At 42.4% G+C, this 16080-nt stretch overlaps 2 protein-coding genes across 3 annotated transcripts in view; one reads left to right on the top strand and one right to left on the bottom strand.

The window, feature by feature from the left end:
* Positions 1-8362, top strand: part of ELF5 (E74 like ETS transcription factor 5) — a 34654-nt gene extending 26292 nt beyond the window's left edge. For both annotated transcript variants that reach the window (XM_003919977.4, XM_010333317.3), the window contains exons 5-7: positions 5367-5435; positions 7103-7298; positions 7747-8362. In XM_003919977.4, coding sequence (XP_003920026.1) covers positions 5367-5435; positions 7103-7298; positions 7747-7843 — 362 coding nt within the window. In that variant the 3' untranslated portion in view covers positions 7844-8362. The remainder of the gene's footprint in view (positions 1-5366; positions 5436-7102; positions 7299-7746) is intronic.
* A 4369-nt stretch (positions 8363-12731) lies between these two features.
* Positions 12732-16080, bottom strand: part of CAT (catalase) — a 35992-nt gene continuing 32643 nt past the window's right edge. Inside the window, exons 12-13 of the mRNA XM_003919976.3 lie at positions 13753-13836; positions 12732-13424 (exon numbers count right to left, since the gene is read on the bottom strand). Coding sequence (XP_003920025.1) covers positions 13359-13424; positions 13753-13836 — 150 coding nt within the window. The 3' untranslated portion in view covers positions 12732-13358. The remainder of the gene's footprint in view (positions 13425-13752; positions 13837-16080) is intronic.

Raw genomic sequence — 16080 nt, 5'->3', positions numbered from 1 at the left:
GCCAGTACAGCAGCTGCTAGCCAAAAGGGGCCAGTTTAATTACTTAAAGTTAAATTATATTAAAATTCAGCTCTTCAATTGCACTAGCCAAATTTCAAGTGCTCAGTAGCCGCAGGTGGCTCAGATTCTACTGAGCAGTTCAATTCTGTGATAGTGGAGGCATAATAACCTGTATAACACTCAGACAGGGCATCAGTAGAGTCTCAGCAGCATCAGGAGAACGAGGGGTGGGAGCTGAGGCTAAGAGCAGGGCAGGGCCAGATCACGCACAACTCTGTGGGCAGCAGAGTTGGGATTTCATTCTGAGCAAGCTGGGAAGCCACTGAAAGGTCGTAAGCATGAAAGTGATCAGATCCTATTTACATTTTAAGATCTCTCAAGCTGCTATTGTCTGAGTCAGAAAGCAGTCTAGCCAGGAGCTTCCTGCCCAGAGGAGTGATAATGATGGTGGTCCCCAGCGATGGGGAAGAGGTGGAGAGAAGTTTCTAGAAATAGAAGTGGTGGGGCAAGGGCTCTGGGCTAGCATCTCTGGAGCATGCACTCGTGGAGACAAGCCCTCTGCTGACGGTGGGTGCCATGTGCTCTGCCCAGTCTGCTGCATTTGGGAGGCTAGAACTAAACTGAACTCAGGGTTAAGAAGCTTAAGTCCACCCCAGAGCCTTTGCCATATTCCAGCCTCAATACCTTGGCCAGGACACTATGACCATCCCCCAAATCCCCTGAGGCCCATCTCTGGCTCTCCCGCAACCCTGTGACCATGCTTTCTCCAAACAGAAACCCTAATGGACAGTTGATGAGCGAAAGGAGAGGTATGAAGACAACACATTGGTAGTTTATACAATGAGCCCATTCCAGAAAGTCCAGGGCATGTGGTCACAGTGCCTATGGCCCGGGTGATGTTTCATGGTCTCAGATATTCCCTGACCCAAAAATGAGAGGCCACCTTTCAGTGTTGATGTGCCATTCAAAGACCAAGACCTGGCCAGTGAGGACAAAGTGGCATCCTGGGGCTTTCAGCAATGTTCCCATCGGGTCTTCAACAAAAATGAATAGCTCTCTTTACCATTTATTAAGCACTTACTATGTGTTAAGCATGACACTGTGCCAAGTGTTCTGCTTATATTATCTCATTTTATCCTTGTCCGAGATCCGTTAGGTAGTGTTGTTATCTCCATTTGCATCTGAGGAAACTGGACGTGTAATAACTTGTAAGTACAGGGCTGAGATTCCAACACATTTCCTCAAAGCCTGTGCTTTTATACATTGTGTTATGCACACACACGCACACACACACACGCACACACACACACACACAAACACACACACACACGGACATATGCACACACGCTCCCAGACCCTTCTATTCACTCGGCTGCCCATTCAGTTAAGATCCAAGGCCCAGGAACCTCACAGGGTCCGGGTCTAGCTTGACAGTAATTCAAACAATAAGACCGTTTTCGACTTGGTGCCCGCTGAAGGTGTCCAGGCACACAAGCTACAGAGCTGGCCAAAGTGAAGCAACCCATTCCCTCTCTGCTTGTTCTCTTCTCTCCACCTGCCCCATTCCCTACCCACCTCCACTGCAGCAATGCCAGTAGAGGGTATGCTGGGCCCAGGAACTAAGTCTACAGTCCTGGTTCACTGCCAGTCACCTCCCTGCTCCTGAGCCTCAGAGCTTCTCTATACCAGCCTGGCATGGGATATGGGCACCATGGCTGGACTGCTGGTGTCATGGGGATATGATGAACTTGCTTTGCAAACCCTGCCAGACTGAGAATCTATCCTTTGGCCACATTTTAAAAGTGTCCAGTCTCAAGGCCAACCAAGCCTCTCTAAATGTCACAGACAGTAGAGAGCCTGGGCTGTGTCTCCCCTCATGCCCCACTAGCTACAGGGACACAGGCAAGATGATGAAAGTTGTAAGCCAGGGAGAGCTGCACCCTGAAATACAACTGGCATCTACAGAGAAATACGGTGTGTTCACGGTGCTGCTACAGATCCACCAGCCAGCCCTCGTGCGGGTTGATTTGGGAACCTGCCTCAATATTAACACTGCAGTAATGACTAGCTCCCTGCCTCTGCCGCCACCAGCCAAGCGAGGCCTTGACTAGTCAACCAATGAGTACCTTCAAAGCTATCACTGCAGAGCTAGGAACAGATAGAACAGGGTTATCTCTGGCAAGACCCACGGCAGAAACTCCCACCATCCAATAAACCCCTCTCATGCTGATCTGTGCTGTTTGTCCTACCATGCCAGATCCCCTGCATCCAAAACACACCAGAAATCATAAAATCCAAAGGGCAATGTTTTTCCTCCCACTTCTTGCCATTTTGCATTTCAGTGAAAGCTTGTTGTCTATTCTCTGCACTTGCTGTCTATTCATAATTCACCTTTGTTTATGACTCCGTTTGTTTTCTCTTCTAAAAGATTAAATCAAAACAACAGATTGATCTGGAGATAGTAATAGACATATATCATAAGGGTGGGGGAGGTTGAGTGAGCATCCAGCAACAGCAAATGCTCAACAAATCTTAGCTAATAATAGCTCATTAAATGTCTGTTGAACACCTGCTGCGAAGTTGTGATAAAGTAGTAGTTGTATTAGCTTTGGAATAAGAACTGTCTGGGTTCAAATCCGGGCTCCATCATCTGGATAAAATTCTTAAACTCTCTGGGTGTCAAATTTCTCCTCAATAAAATAAAAATCCTCCGGGCTCCATCATCTGGATAAAATTCTTAAACTCTCTGGGTGTCAAATTTCTCCTCAATAAAATAAAAATCCTAATAATATCACATAGGGTTGTTACAAGGATTAAATGGGATACTCTGTGGGAGGCCCTTAACAAGCACTTGGCATTTAGTAAGTGCTCTGTGAATATCAGCTAATAGTAGAGGAGAAAAAGAGATGAGATGAATCTTTCCAGTAAGTGGGTCCAGTTCTGTGATACCAAGGAACACACAGGTGCTCTCTATGGGGCTCATAAAGGATCTGACCCAGAAGGTAAGTTCAGAAAAGCCTTCCTGAAGAGGTCTTGTGAGAGGTCAGCTGGGTAGAAGTAGAGAGTGGGGTGTCTGTGCAAAGGTCCTGAGGCAGGAGAAAGCCACACCCCAGTGGAACCATTTGACCCAAGGGAAGGGGAAAAAGTTGGGAGACAGATGAGATAAGACTGGAAACTTGGGTGGGGGTCAGTCTGTGAAAGGCCTATCTAACGTGCAGCCTTCATCCTGGAAGAAATGGGGAACCACTGCAGGATGTTCAGCCAGGGAGTGACATGACCCAGTGGCACTGAGAGAGGTCACCCTGAGCAGCAGTGTGGGGCACAAGATGTCATTCCTGCCCTTCCTGCATTTAGCAATGACAGTGTACATACTAGATGATGCAGCAGGAATTGTTGTACAGTATAATGTAGTACAGTATAGTATAGTTCATATAGTACAGCACAATATGGTATCGTTAGTACACTGTAGTACAGTAGAGTATAGTTAGTGCAGTATAGTATAGTTAGTATAGTATAGTGCAGTGTAGTTAATACAGTATAGTCTAATTTGTATAGTACAGTGGGTACAGTATAGTATAATATACAGTATAGTTAGTATAGCACAGTATAGTATACTTATTACAGTACAGTATAGTATAGTTAGCATAGTATACTATAGTATAATACAATATAGTGCAGTTGGTACAGTACAGTATACTTAGTACAGCACAGTGTATAGTTAGTATAATATACTACAGTATAATACAATATAGTACAGTTAGTACAGTACAGTTTGTATAGTGCAGTATAGTGTAGTTATTACAGTAATAGTATAGTTAGTATATGCAGTGCAGTACAGTGTAATTAGTATGGTATTGTAGGGTATGGTTAGCATGGTATACTACAGTGCAGTCACAATATAATTAGTATGGTAAGTACAGTATAGTGTCATTAGCATAGTATAATATAGTATAGCACAGTACAGTATAGTTTGTATAGAATAGTACAGTTTAGTATAGCACAGTACAGTATAATTAGTATAGTATACTATAGTATAATACAATATAGTATAGTTAGTATAGTATAGTACATAGTATAGCATAGTACAGTATAGTACAGTGATAGTATAGTTAGTATCACACAGTATGGTATGGTGTGGAATACTTAACATGGTGTACTACAGTATAGTCACAGTGTAGGTAGTATAGTATAGTACAGTATAATATAATGTAGTAAGTATAGCATAGTTACTATAGTGTAGTACAGTACAGTGTAGTTAGTATAGTATGGTACAATAGAGTATAGTTAGTACAGTATAGTTTGTATAGTATGGTATGTACAGTATAGTATAGTTAGTATAGTACAGTGCAGTATGGTGTGGTATAGTGCAGTAGAGTTAGTATAGTACAGCATTATACAGTACAGTTAGTATAGTATGGTGCAGTAGTTACTATAGCATAGTACAGTGGCTGCTCGATGATACTCACTGAGCACCTACTATGTGCCCCGGCAGTGTGCTAGGTTCTGCAGGGTTACGTCTGGAAACACAAATTGCTGCCCTCTTGTGGACACAGACAGACAGTGAACTACATGAATAAATATACATCATAGAATATACTTGAATATTCTATGTAAAATGCGGAGCAGTGGGGAGGATGTACAGTCCCAACTTGGGTGGTCAGAGGAGGCCTCACTGGAAGGTGATTTTGAGCCAGGATTGAGATGAGGGCGTGCACCACAAGTATCCAAGGGAAGAGCGTGCTGGACAGGTGGAAGAGCAACTGTGAAGCCCCAATGTAGAATGTGCCTGCACGTTTCCAGAGAGTCCGAAGCCAGGGTGGCGAGGGCAAAGCAAGCGGGGGGTTACGGGAAGCAGTGGAAACTGAATTTGAGCTGGAGGGGCAGATCTGGTGCCACCATTTTAAAAACTCATGTACTACTTTGGGACAGTGCTTATCCAGGTGTCTCAGGTTGTGACTCACAGCCCGAGTTACCATTTAAATCAGCACAGAGTTAATGTCTTGCTTTCTACCCTTCATAAGCTCTGGTCTCTTTGCTTTTACTTGTGTCTCTTCCAGTCTGTTCTTCACATAGGAGCAAGAGAGATCTTAAAACGTGGATCTTTGCTCTGCACTTTGATATAAAGTCCCAAGTCCTTACCATGGCCTCCCAGGAAGGCCCAGCATGGGCCTTGATCAAAACCAGATTTATTTATTCTCATCGGGGTGTTAAGGCACATCTTAAAGCATCCTGACACCTGCCAGCTACTAATCACCCCCAAAGTGCCTAACAGCTTCTACCACAAAGGCATTCAATTAGTGTTTGCTCATTTGGGTATGACTTGAGGTCTGTATACCTTTCCACTGCTATAAATTATTCTTTTTCAGATGCCGATTCCAACTGCTTGAAAACAAGTGGCCTCAAAAGTCAAGACTGTCACAGTCATAGTAGAACAAGTAAGTGCAGGAGGCCGGTTTTCATTTCCACTTTCTTAAAACCATTCCTAAAACGAAGTCATCTATTTTAATAAGCTTTGGAACTAAACATTTGAGTTGGACCAGTTACTTCCCAAGGAAGGTAGTAAAGAAATCAATGATTGCTTTTATATGTATTATCAAAATCAGATTTATTTCTTCTTCTAAGAGTGGGTGAGATTGACAATAGGAAATACTTAACAAATCATAGCTAATAATTATCCATTCAATGTCTATTGAACAGCTACTATAAAACACATGATTGTAGTTGTGAACATTAGTTTTGGAATGAAAACTCTCTGGGTTCAAGTTATGGCTCCACCATCTGGAGCCATGTCCAATCCTGGGTCCACTGTGGCTTCTTCTCAGAGGAGGATAACAAAGAAAACACTGGGAATCGGCAATTCTATTAGCTTTCCTAGCACTAAGAGATCTGCGCAGAGCAGTGGCAAGCTTGTAATTTCACAAATGAGTGTGTAGAAAACAATTGCTATACTCGAGGCATGATTCCAACTACTTGGTATGTATTAAATCATTAAATACTCTAACCTATCCTAGGAGACAGGTACTCTTATTATCCCATTTTATAGGTAAAGTAACTGTAAGAGTTTATAGTTATAAAGGTAGGAAGAGATGAATTCAGGACCCAGACCCAGTCAATGGGACTCCAGAGCTGGTCTTAACCACCATATCCTAGAATAAGAGAAATACCAGCCTTTCATGAAAAACTAAATTGCAGGATCAGTCCACCCAGACAGCTGTGGCTACGGAATCAGTACAACCATGCTTCCTGTCAGAAAGAAAAATCAAAAGATCATTTGACTGTCATTTCATTCATTCCATAAGAATTAAACTGTAGGCCAGGTGCAGTGGCTCATGCCTATAATCCCAGCACTTTGGGAGGCTGAGGCAGGCAGATCACAAGGTCAGGAGTTTGAGATCTGCCTGGCCAACATAGTGAAACCCCATCTCTACTAAAAATACAAATATTATCCAGGTGTGGTGGCATGCACCTGTAGTCTCAGCTACTAGGGAGGCTGAGGCAAAAGAATCACTTGAACCCAGGAGGCAGAAGTTGCAGTGAGCTGAGACCGCGCCATTGCACTCCAGCTTGGGTGACAGAGTGAGACTCTGTCTCAGAAAAAAGAATTAAACTGTAGTTCCATAGAACATCTGTGAGTCACAGTGTTTGTTTCACAATTGCTTTGATCAAAGACAGACACATGTCACAACTCAGTAAGTTTCCAGGTGGAGCAATCAGTCATGGATCAGTGAGAAGTTGCACATCTGTTCTCTTAAACAAGCCGGGCATGGTGGCTCATGCCTGTAATCCCAGCACTTTGGGAGGCCAAGGTGAGTGGATCACCTGAGGTCAGGAGTTCGAGGCCAGTGTAGCCAATGGGGCCAAACCCCATGTCTATTAAAAACACAAAAAATTATCTGGGCATGGTGGCGGGTACCTATAATCCCAGCTACTTGGGAGGCTGAGGCAAGAGAATCACTTGAACCCAGAAGGCAGATGTTGCAGTGAGCTGAGATTGTGCCATTGCACTCCAGCCTGGGTGACAGAGTGAGACTATCTCAAAAAAAAAAAAAAAAAAAATTTTAAAAAACAACTGTAAATTGCTAATGTTTTCCATTTTCAAAAGGCCTCCAAAGTTCTCATCTATGGGAATTTGTGCGAGATCTACTTCTATCTCCTGAAGAAAACTGTGGAATTCTGGAATGGGAAGATAGGGAACAAGGAATTTTTCGGGTGGTTAAATCAGAAGCCCTGGCAAAGATGTGGGGACAAAGGAAGAAAAATGACAGAATGACATATGAAAAGTTGAGCAGAGCCCTGAGGTAAGTTAATAGCATAAAATACCATGAGCCTTCAAGAAGAGTTATATAAAATGGATGGCTGTAGAAAATTACACTGTTTTTGCAGTTTTTTAACCTGATAATGGAAAGGTCATGAGACAAAACGTTGGCTCTTAGTTACAGGTAGGATTATGGTTTGCAAATTGACACGCCGTCCTTAGCATTCTTGGCAGTATTCCCCAGGGATCACTCTGAATCCAGGCCATCTCGCACACACACGCACAAAACACGTTTTGAACTGAGAATGGTGAGGTTCGGTCTTCGAGATGTCTGGGAAAGGTTTAAGTGTAAGTTGATAACAGGGTGTGAAAATACCAGGGTAACCAAAGTCCAGCCTTGTCACTTGAGAAGAATGAGGAGAGAGTTTGTGTTCTGTTGTTTCCCTAGGGTGCAAGCCCTCCCGGAATTTCTCTTCTGCTTGCTTTTTCAGATACTACTATAAAACGGGAATTTTGGAGCGGGTCGACCGAAGGTTAGTGTACAAATTTGGAAAAAATGCACACGGGTGGCAGGAAGACAAGCTATGATCTGCTCCAGGCATCCAGCTCATTTTACGGATTTCTGTCCTTTAAAACAATCAGATTTCCATAGACTTTGGAAAGGCTTCTTTTTCTTTTCTTTTCTTTTTTTTTACTTGCAAACGTGCTGATAAAATTTCTCCACATCTCAGCTTACATTTGGATTCAGAGTTGCTGTCTACCAGCGGGTGACAGTGGCAACTCGTAAGAAATCCTTTCTTCCCCGTAAGGGGATGAGGGGATGATCTTTTGTGGTGCCTTGATCAAACATTATTTTCCTAGAGTTGTGGAACAGTGACAGCCAATGCCATTGGTGCTGATCAGAGAAAAATGATTCAATGCTGCCATTGGAGACACATCCAATACTCCCATCCCAAAGGTTCAAAAGTTTTCAAATAGGTAACTGTGGCAGCTCACCAAAGGCAGGGGAAAGCATGATTAGTTTGCAGGTTATGGTAGGAGAGGGTGAGATATAATGCATACATACTTTAGATTTTAAATTATTATAGCCAAAAATCCATAGAAAATCATCCCTTTTTTTTTTTTTTTTTTTTTTTTTTTTTTTTTTTTTTTTTTTTTTTTGAGATGGGTTCTCGCTATGTTATCCAGGGCTGGTCTTGAATTCACAGGCTCAAGCGATCCTCCTGCTTCAGTCTCCCAAAGTACTGTGATTACACCTGTGAGCCACGGCACCTGGCCAGAAAAGTATCTTAATTAATGAAAGAGCTAAGCCATCAAGCTGGGACATAATTGGATTTAGCATAGGTTCATAGTAATTTCTTAACCAGAGCATCTTTCTGACCACTCAGCAAAATTTCCACAGAAGGCCTTTCTGGACTTACTCAACATTAACCACATTATTAACTGTTGCTGGGTTTATCCCCCCTTCTAACTGATGGCTGGCATCTGATATGCAGAGTTAGTCAACAGACACTGGCATCAATTACCAAATCACTGCTGTTTCTATGATTCAAGCTGTCAACACAATAAAATTGTAATTCATTGATTCCATCTCTGGTCCAGATGTTAAACATTTATAGAATCGGAAATGTCCTGACAACTCTGTAACGGCCAATTAAATGGCAAGTCTTTTTTGTTTTGTCTTCCTACCTGATGTGTATTCAAGCCCTAAAACACCTATTTCCTTGACAAAAATAGTGACAGTGAATTTACACCAATAAATGTTCATGGGTTAAAGTCTGCACTGACATTTTCTCATCAGTCACTGGCATGTGAGTCATTGGCGACTTACTACTAGGTAGACTGCCCCTAGGACTTCTATTTCACCTGAGCAGCAATCAAGTGGTGAGGCACTGAACCGCTGTACAGGCTGAAGACCTCCATACTTAGAGTTTAACTTCAAAATAACTTGTTTTTAAAAATGTGAATGACTGTGAAATAATCTATTTTTGGATTCATGTGTTTTCCAGGTGGATATAGTTTGTAAACAATGTGAATAAAAGTATTTAACGTGTTCAACTGTCTGCGTATCATTCAATTCAGCATAGTAGGCTCAGCAAAGCACTGACAGCTTGGAAAACCTTTGGTGACTCTCCCATTTCCTAGCAGTTGTGGCTGGAGATTTATTTTTTTATTTTTGGAGATGGGTTTTGCTATGCTGCCCAAGGTGGCCTAGAACTCCTGGGCTCAAGCAATCCTCCTGTCTCAACCTCCCAAGTGCCTGGATTATTATGAACCTTTGCTAAATCCACACCACACTTGGCAGGCTGGAGATTTTTAAAGAGCCCAAAAAGATGCAAGAAATATATGAAGTAATCTTACCCTCCACCTTTAATATCTCAAGACGGAGGTTCCCCTCGCAAAACGGAGCTCACTGACCCGCAGAGCCTACAGATGCATTTTTGTTTGGTGCATACAGTATTGTTTGTCTGTTGTTTTGAGGTTTTCTTTTATTTCTTACTGTGACTTCATTGCCTTATTTAGAAATCGAAAGACTCACCTAAAAGTCCAGACTTCTAGCTTCTTTTTAAAAATCATATCTGGCAACACTAGTATCTCTCAGTCTCTTGTGGCATTAATTTCCTGGAGCAAAACTGAAGTTGCACCTTGGGACAGAGGATCTGGTCCTACTGCCTTCTGGACATGCAGTTTGTCAGCTGCCGTTCAACTTTGTTCTTGCACTAATGTTTGTTGTTGTTGTTGTTGTTAACACATCCAGAATGCCTTTACGTTTTGAATTTGGGACCCATGTCCTGGCCATCTGAAGAGGTAAGTACCATGTTAATGGACCACAGTCAGGATGAAAGGAAAGACTGTCCAGGAAAAGAGAAGTTAGCTAATAGTAGGGGAATGGGGAGCAAATGAACAGATTTTTAACTAGGATTCTAATATTTACATTTTTAGATAGTGCTGTGGCAGAGTGTAGATGAAAAACACCTTTTAAGATGAGGATGCAAGAAACAAAAATGTTATGTCCACACAAAAATGTATACAGAAATGTTCATACCACCACTATTCATAATAGCCAAAAAGTAGAAAGAGCCCAAATATTCATCAAATCATAAATGGATAAATAAAACATAGTAAATCCATACAATGGAATATTATTTGGCAATTTAAAAAATGAAGCATCATATATGCTACAATATGTAAGAATCTTGAAAACATTATGCTAAGTATGTAAGAATCTTGAAAACATTATGCTAAGTGAAAGAAGCCAGTCACAAAATACCACATACTGTATGATTCTATTTAACTGAAAAGTACAAAGTAGACAAATCTTAGATTCATGATGGCCTAGGGCTGGGGGCAAGGTTAAGAAAGAAATGGAAAGTGACTGCTGATAGGTACAGGTTTCTCTTTGTGAGATAAAAATGCTCTAAAATTGATTGTGGTGATGGTTGAGCAATTCTGTGAATATACAAAAAAATTAATTTACTCATATACTTTAAATGGGTGAGTTTTATGGTAAGTAAATTATATCTCAATAAAGCTCTTATTTAAAAAAAGAGAGAAGAAGAAAAGAAGAAGAGAAAAAAGAAGGCGGAAGAGAGCAAGAAGGACAAGAAGAAGAAGAGGGAGGACGAGGAGGAGGAATAAGAAAGAGGAAAAGGAAAAAGGGGGGTCACGTGTGCCTGTAGTCCCAGGTACTCAGGAGGCTGAGGCCAGCCTGAGCCACATAATGATACGCCATCTCTAAAATAAATAAATAAAGAAGTCAGTGTGAATGACCAACTGTGTCAAACACTGCTGAGAGGCCACATAAGACAAGGACTAAGAATGAACTGTTGGATTTTTTTGTGTGGTAAAATATACATAAAACTTACATTTAGCCATTTTTAGGTGTACAGTTCAGTAGCATTCAATACATTCACACTGTTGTGCAACCACTGCCAACAACTACCTCCAGAAGTTCTCACCCTTCCAGATAGAAAGCGCAATGGCGCAATCTTGGCTCACTGCAAACTCCGCCTCCTGGGTTCAAGCGATTCTCCTGCCTCAGCCTCCTGAGTAGCTGGGATTACAGGTGCCTGCCATCACACCCAGCTAATTTTTGTATTTTTAGTAGAGATGGGGTCTCACCACATTGACCAGGCTGGTCTCGAACTCCTGACCTCAGATGATCTGCCTGCCTCGGCCTCCTGAAGTGCTGGGATTACAGATGTGAGCCACCATGCCCAGCCCGATAAATCTAGTTTCAATGTCTACAAGTATAATGGTTTCAATGCATACTCATACACAGCAGGAATTTAGGCAGGAGGGTCTGACAGAGGAGTAAAGGAATCTGAGCTAAAAGATCAAGAATGAGTTTGTCTACTAGTGGTCTAATGGTTTCCTGAATTCCTGAAAGTACAAACTGATTTGCTTTTTTGTTTTGTTTTTAGTTGTTATCGCTGTGAGTTGTTTTGAGACAAGGTCTCACTCTGTTGCCCAGGCTGGAGTGCAGTGGTACAATCACAGCTCACTGAAGCCTCAACCTCCTGGGCTCAGGAGATCCTCCCTCCTCAGCCTCCTCAGTAGCTGGGACTACAGGAATGTGTTACCACACTCAGATAATTTTTATATGTTTTGTAGAGACAGGGCTTTGCCATGTTGCCCAGGCTGGTCTCAAACTCCTGAGCTCAAGTGATCCTCCTGCCTTGGCTTCCCAAAGTCCTGGGATTACAGGCATGAGCCACCACACCCAGCACAAACTGGTTTCGAATATGAACAAAATAAAGATTTTCAAGGAAAATAAATTTTTATTTAGCATTTAGAATGCATCTTTAAAGTGTTTCATGTGATTTTAAACCATGATAGGCAAATACCGGTTTTAAAAAGAAGGAGGCCAGAAGCAGTGGCTCATACCTGTAATCCCAGTATTTTGGGAGGCCGAGGTGGGCTGATCACAAGGTCAAGAGATCGAGACCATCCTGGCCAACATAGTGAAACCCTGTCTTTACTAAAATACAAAAATTAGCCAGGCGTGGTGGTGAGCGCCTGTAGTCCCAGCTACTCGGGAAGCTGAGGCAGGGGAATCACTTGAACCCAGAAGGCAGAGACTGCAGTGAGCTGAGATCATGCCACTGCACTCTAGCCTGGTGAGAAAGTGAGACGCCATCTCAAAAAAAAAAAAAAAAAAAAAAGGGGGGGGGGAGGAGGAGGAGGAAAATAACTAGTGGTTCTGAGCCCTAATTTTAAAAACTCAATCATAGGTAAGTGAGAGAATGGTCAAGAGATTTAAGTAATCTTCAAAGTTAGAGCATTTGCTATTTTATCAGTGTCTCAGAAAGCTTACCAAAGGCTATAGATTTAAATACATAACATGGTGTCCTCGAGATACTGACATTTCCATTTTTAAGGGTAAAACATCTGAAAATGATGACATTCAAATTAAGAATCTGGTGGTACTTCAGGAGTTATACATGGAATCAAAAGAAATCAAATACCATCTCTATTCTTTTGTACAGATTATTTATTGTAAAAATGTAAGCAATTACAAATTGATCTGTTGTTAAATTAGTGCTGAATTAAGATTATTGTAATTCCAAGTGAAAAAAATGAATTTGATCAATTACAAGCAGGAATAAACATGAAGCCATGATGGTGCACAAGTTAGTTTCTGATGACACTAGTGTATTAAATGTGCTTTTCCTATGAGAACCTTAGAAAAATAAAAATTTCTGAGTTGATCATCTTTATCTTTTCTTCTTATATAATTATAGCCATATTTTAATATAATAGGCCGTGAGGTGATATGTAAACATATATAATTTCCACAAGTTTTATCAAATAAAACCATATTTGTAGCTAGAAACTTTTCTTCTAGTCATTTTAAATGAATAATCCAACAAACTGTCAAAACAAATATTTCCTTTAAAAATGACTGTTAAATTCTAACCTTCATTTTCCCCTGGGGAAATAGCGTTAAAATTGTGACACGATTTGCTGTAGAAAGCGGGATTCTCTATCTTGATGCCATTTGCTTGCATTTGCGCATCTAGCCCAGGAGAAGCTTCATGCAATGATGAGTGGGTTACACGGGGGAACGCTAAGCTTTGCTGCACTGGCGCAGGCCCCAGCCTCACAGATTTGCCTTCTCCCTTGCAGCCAAGTGAGACCCGGATTGCACAAAGGTGTGAATCGCGTTCTGTTTTAAGAGAATAAGACGGACAGGTTAATCACCTCATAGGCAGCAACATGGTGTTTACTTAGTTTTAATACGTATGCAAGTGAAAATAATAATTCAGAATTCATTCACTTAGTAACTGTCTTAAATTGCCCAGGGCTAAAATGAAGAGTATGTGTTTTGCCGGTGAGTTCTTTATCTCTCAAATGAATTTCTACACAGCTGCTTAAGAAATCTAACAGTGGCAGGTAATGGCCCCTGAAGACTGTTAAACGCTAAGTGGTAACTGAGCCACGCCTACTACAACCCAGCGCACAGCCTCTGCATGGTCAGGCTGCTCCAAGCTTACCTTAGGCTTCTCCGCATTGTACTTGTCCAGAAGAGCCTGGATGCGGGTCCCGTAGTCAGGGTGGACCTCACTGAAGTTCTTGACCTGAAGCCAAAGGAAAATAAATGCAAGCATTACTCAAACTCCCCAGTGACTGCAGTTTCCCAGAGTTTATTCCACAGAGGAGGAAAGACGTTTTGGCAGGAGGCAGCGCCATGGGGTGTTTAACAACGCCAGCCTCAGAGGAAGACGCAGGTCCAGTGAACGCTCTGATATGTCCTGGCTGAGCAGCCTCCGATAGGTCACTCAACTTAACTGAGCTTCTCCCTAAAGCTCCCTCTGCCTAAATGAGCAAGATAATGATGCCTAATTGGTATAATTTTTTTAAATAAATATTTGGTCTTTGTCCCCATTCCTGACACACACCTAAAACTCTTGGAATGTACTACCTTTTGTATCCTACTAGGATGACTCATGGGGGCCGAGATAGCTTCCCAATGGAGGCTGGTACCAGGCAGACCAAGCATGCGATTCGAAGGTTAGAACTTCCAGGCCCACCCCCAAACCTCCAGTGAGGGGAGAGGGGCTGGAGACTGTATTCAATCACCCATAACCAATGATTTCATCCAGTATGCCTATGTCCTAAAACCTCCAGAAAAGCCTGCAACTAGCAAGGTCAGGGAACACCTGGGTTGGTGCACACATCCAGGTGCTGGGATGGTGGTCCCCCCAGGGAGGCACCGAAGCTCCGAGGGCTTCCTCTGTGCCCCACTTCCATTTGGCTATCCCTGAGTTGTCTTTATCATAAATCAGTAATCATAAGTAAATCATTTTCCTAAGTGCTATGAGTCTTTCCAGCAAATTATCAAAACTGAGGAAAGGGTGTGTGAACCCCTAATTTGCAGTCAGAATCTGCAGAAGTATGCATAGCCAAGGCACCTCATTTGGCATCTGAAGTGGGAAGTGTTTGGGTTCTGACTCTAGCTCCAAGAGTTACTGTTAGAACTGAATTGAGTTATAGGATACCCAGTCGCTGACAAAGAATTAGAGAATTGTTCATTGTTGGGGAAAAAAAACTATACAACTACTAGGCTGGGTACGGTGGTTCATGTCTGTAATCCCAGCACTTTGTAGGGCTGAGACAGGCGGATCATCTGAGGTCAGGAGTTCAAGACTAGCTTGACTAACACGACAAAACCCCAACTCTACTAAAAATAGAAAAATTAGTCAGGCATGGTAGGGCATGCCTGTAGTCCAAGCTACTAGGGAGGCTGAGGCAGGAAAATCACTTGAACCCAGGAGGCAGAGGTTGCAGTAAGCCAAGATCATGCCACTGCACTGCAGCCTGGGTGACAGAACAAGACTCCATCTCAAAAACAAACAAACAAACAAAAAAACCCACACAACCTACCTCACAGGATACTGTGAGAAAAATGCTGAGGATGTGAGCTGCATTTACTGCACGGAAAGAGTGACCTCAGAGTAAGTACTTAACAAATTACAGTGATTTACATTAAGAAACAGGCCCCAACACAGCCTGAAGTTAATGTGAAGGATACAAGAACACTGGTACTTGCAGCACAACTCCATATATTCAGGCAAGAATTCCCCAGCGGATAGCAAAAGGAGGCAGGGTATTGGGAACCCATAAAAGCCTTGCAGTTTCAGCATATGTGGAAGGAGAATGCCAAGGGTTCCAGCCCAGTCTGCTACTTGCAAGCTGTCTTATCCATTCTCTCAAGTAAAATGAGATAAATCCTGCCCTGCCTACCACACAAAGCACCCGTCAGGCTCTCTGCTGATACTTGAACGCAGGCCCTCGGACACAGCCCAGATAGCTGCTAGCCCAGCTGCCCCTAGGAACAGAGAAGCAGCAACTAGGGGCCAAGGAAAAAGGGGGATTTCAGATCTGCAAAAAGCTTAGCTCTGGAACAGGCCAGGAAACCAGAAGTGAGAGGGCTTCATGCAGCTACATGAGTGGCCATCAGAAATACCCCAGCACCTTAGCACGGAAGTCCAGCCTGCCTTTTGGAAGCATTGCAGTTCTTATTCCAGAAATCATGCCAAGTTTCTAGTTTGCATCTGAAGAGGGATCGAGGTATCATGACATTAACCCTTTAGACAGGTTTCAAACCATAAAAATGCAGAAAAGAAAGACAGACTGACTTATTAACTGACTGATTTTAGAGATAGGGTTCCCTTATGTTGTCCAGGCTGGCAAGCAATCCTCCCACTTCAGCTTCCCAAGTAGGTAGGACTACAGGTGCATGCCATCACATCCAGCTGATATATTTCTTATCATCCAACGTGTAAGTAGAATTGCGGGAGGACTCACATTTTGAAATTGGT

Source organism: Saimiri boliviensis, chromosome 6 (assembly GCF_048565385.1).
Source record: "Saimiri boliviensis isolate mSaiBol1 chromosome 6, mSaiBol1.pri, whole genome shotgun sequence".
Lineage (NCBI taxonomy): Eukaryota > Metazoa > Chordata > Mammalia > Primates > Cebidae > Saimiri > Saimiri boliviensis.
Note: the sequence above shows the minus strand (reverse complement) of the source record. Positions and strands in the feature narration are given on the sequence as shown.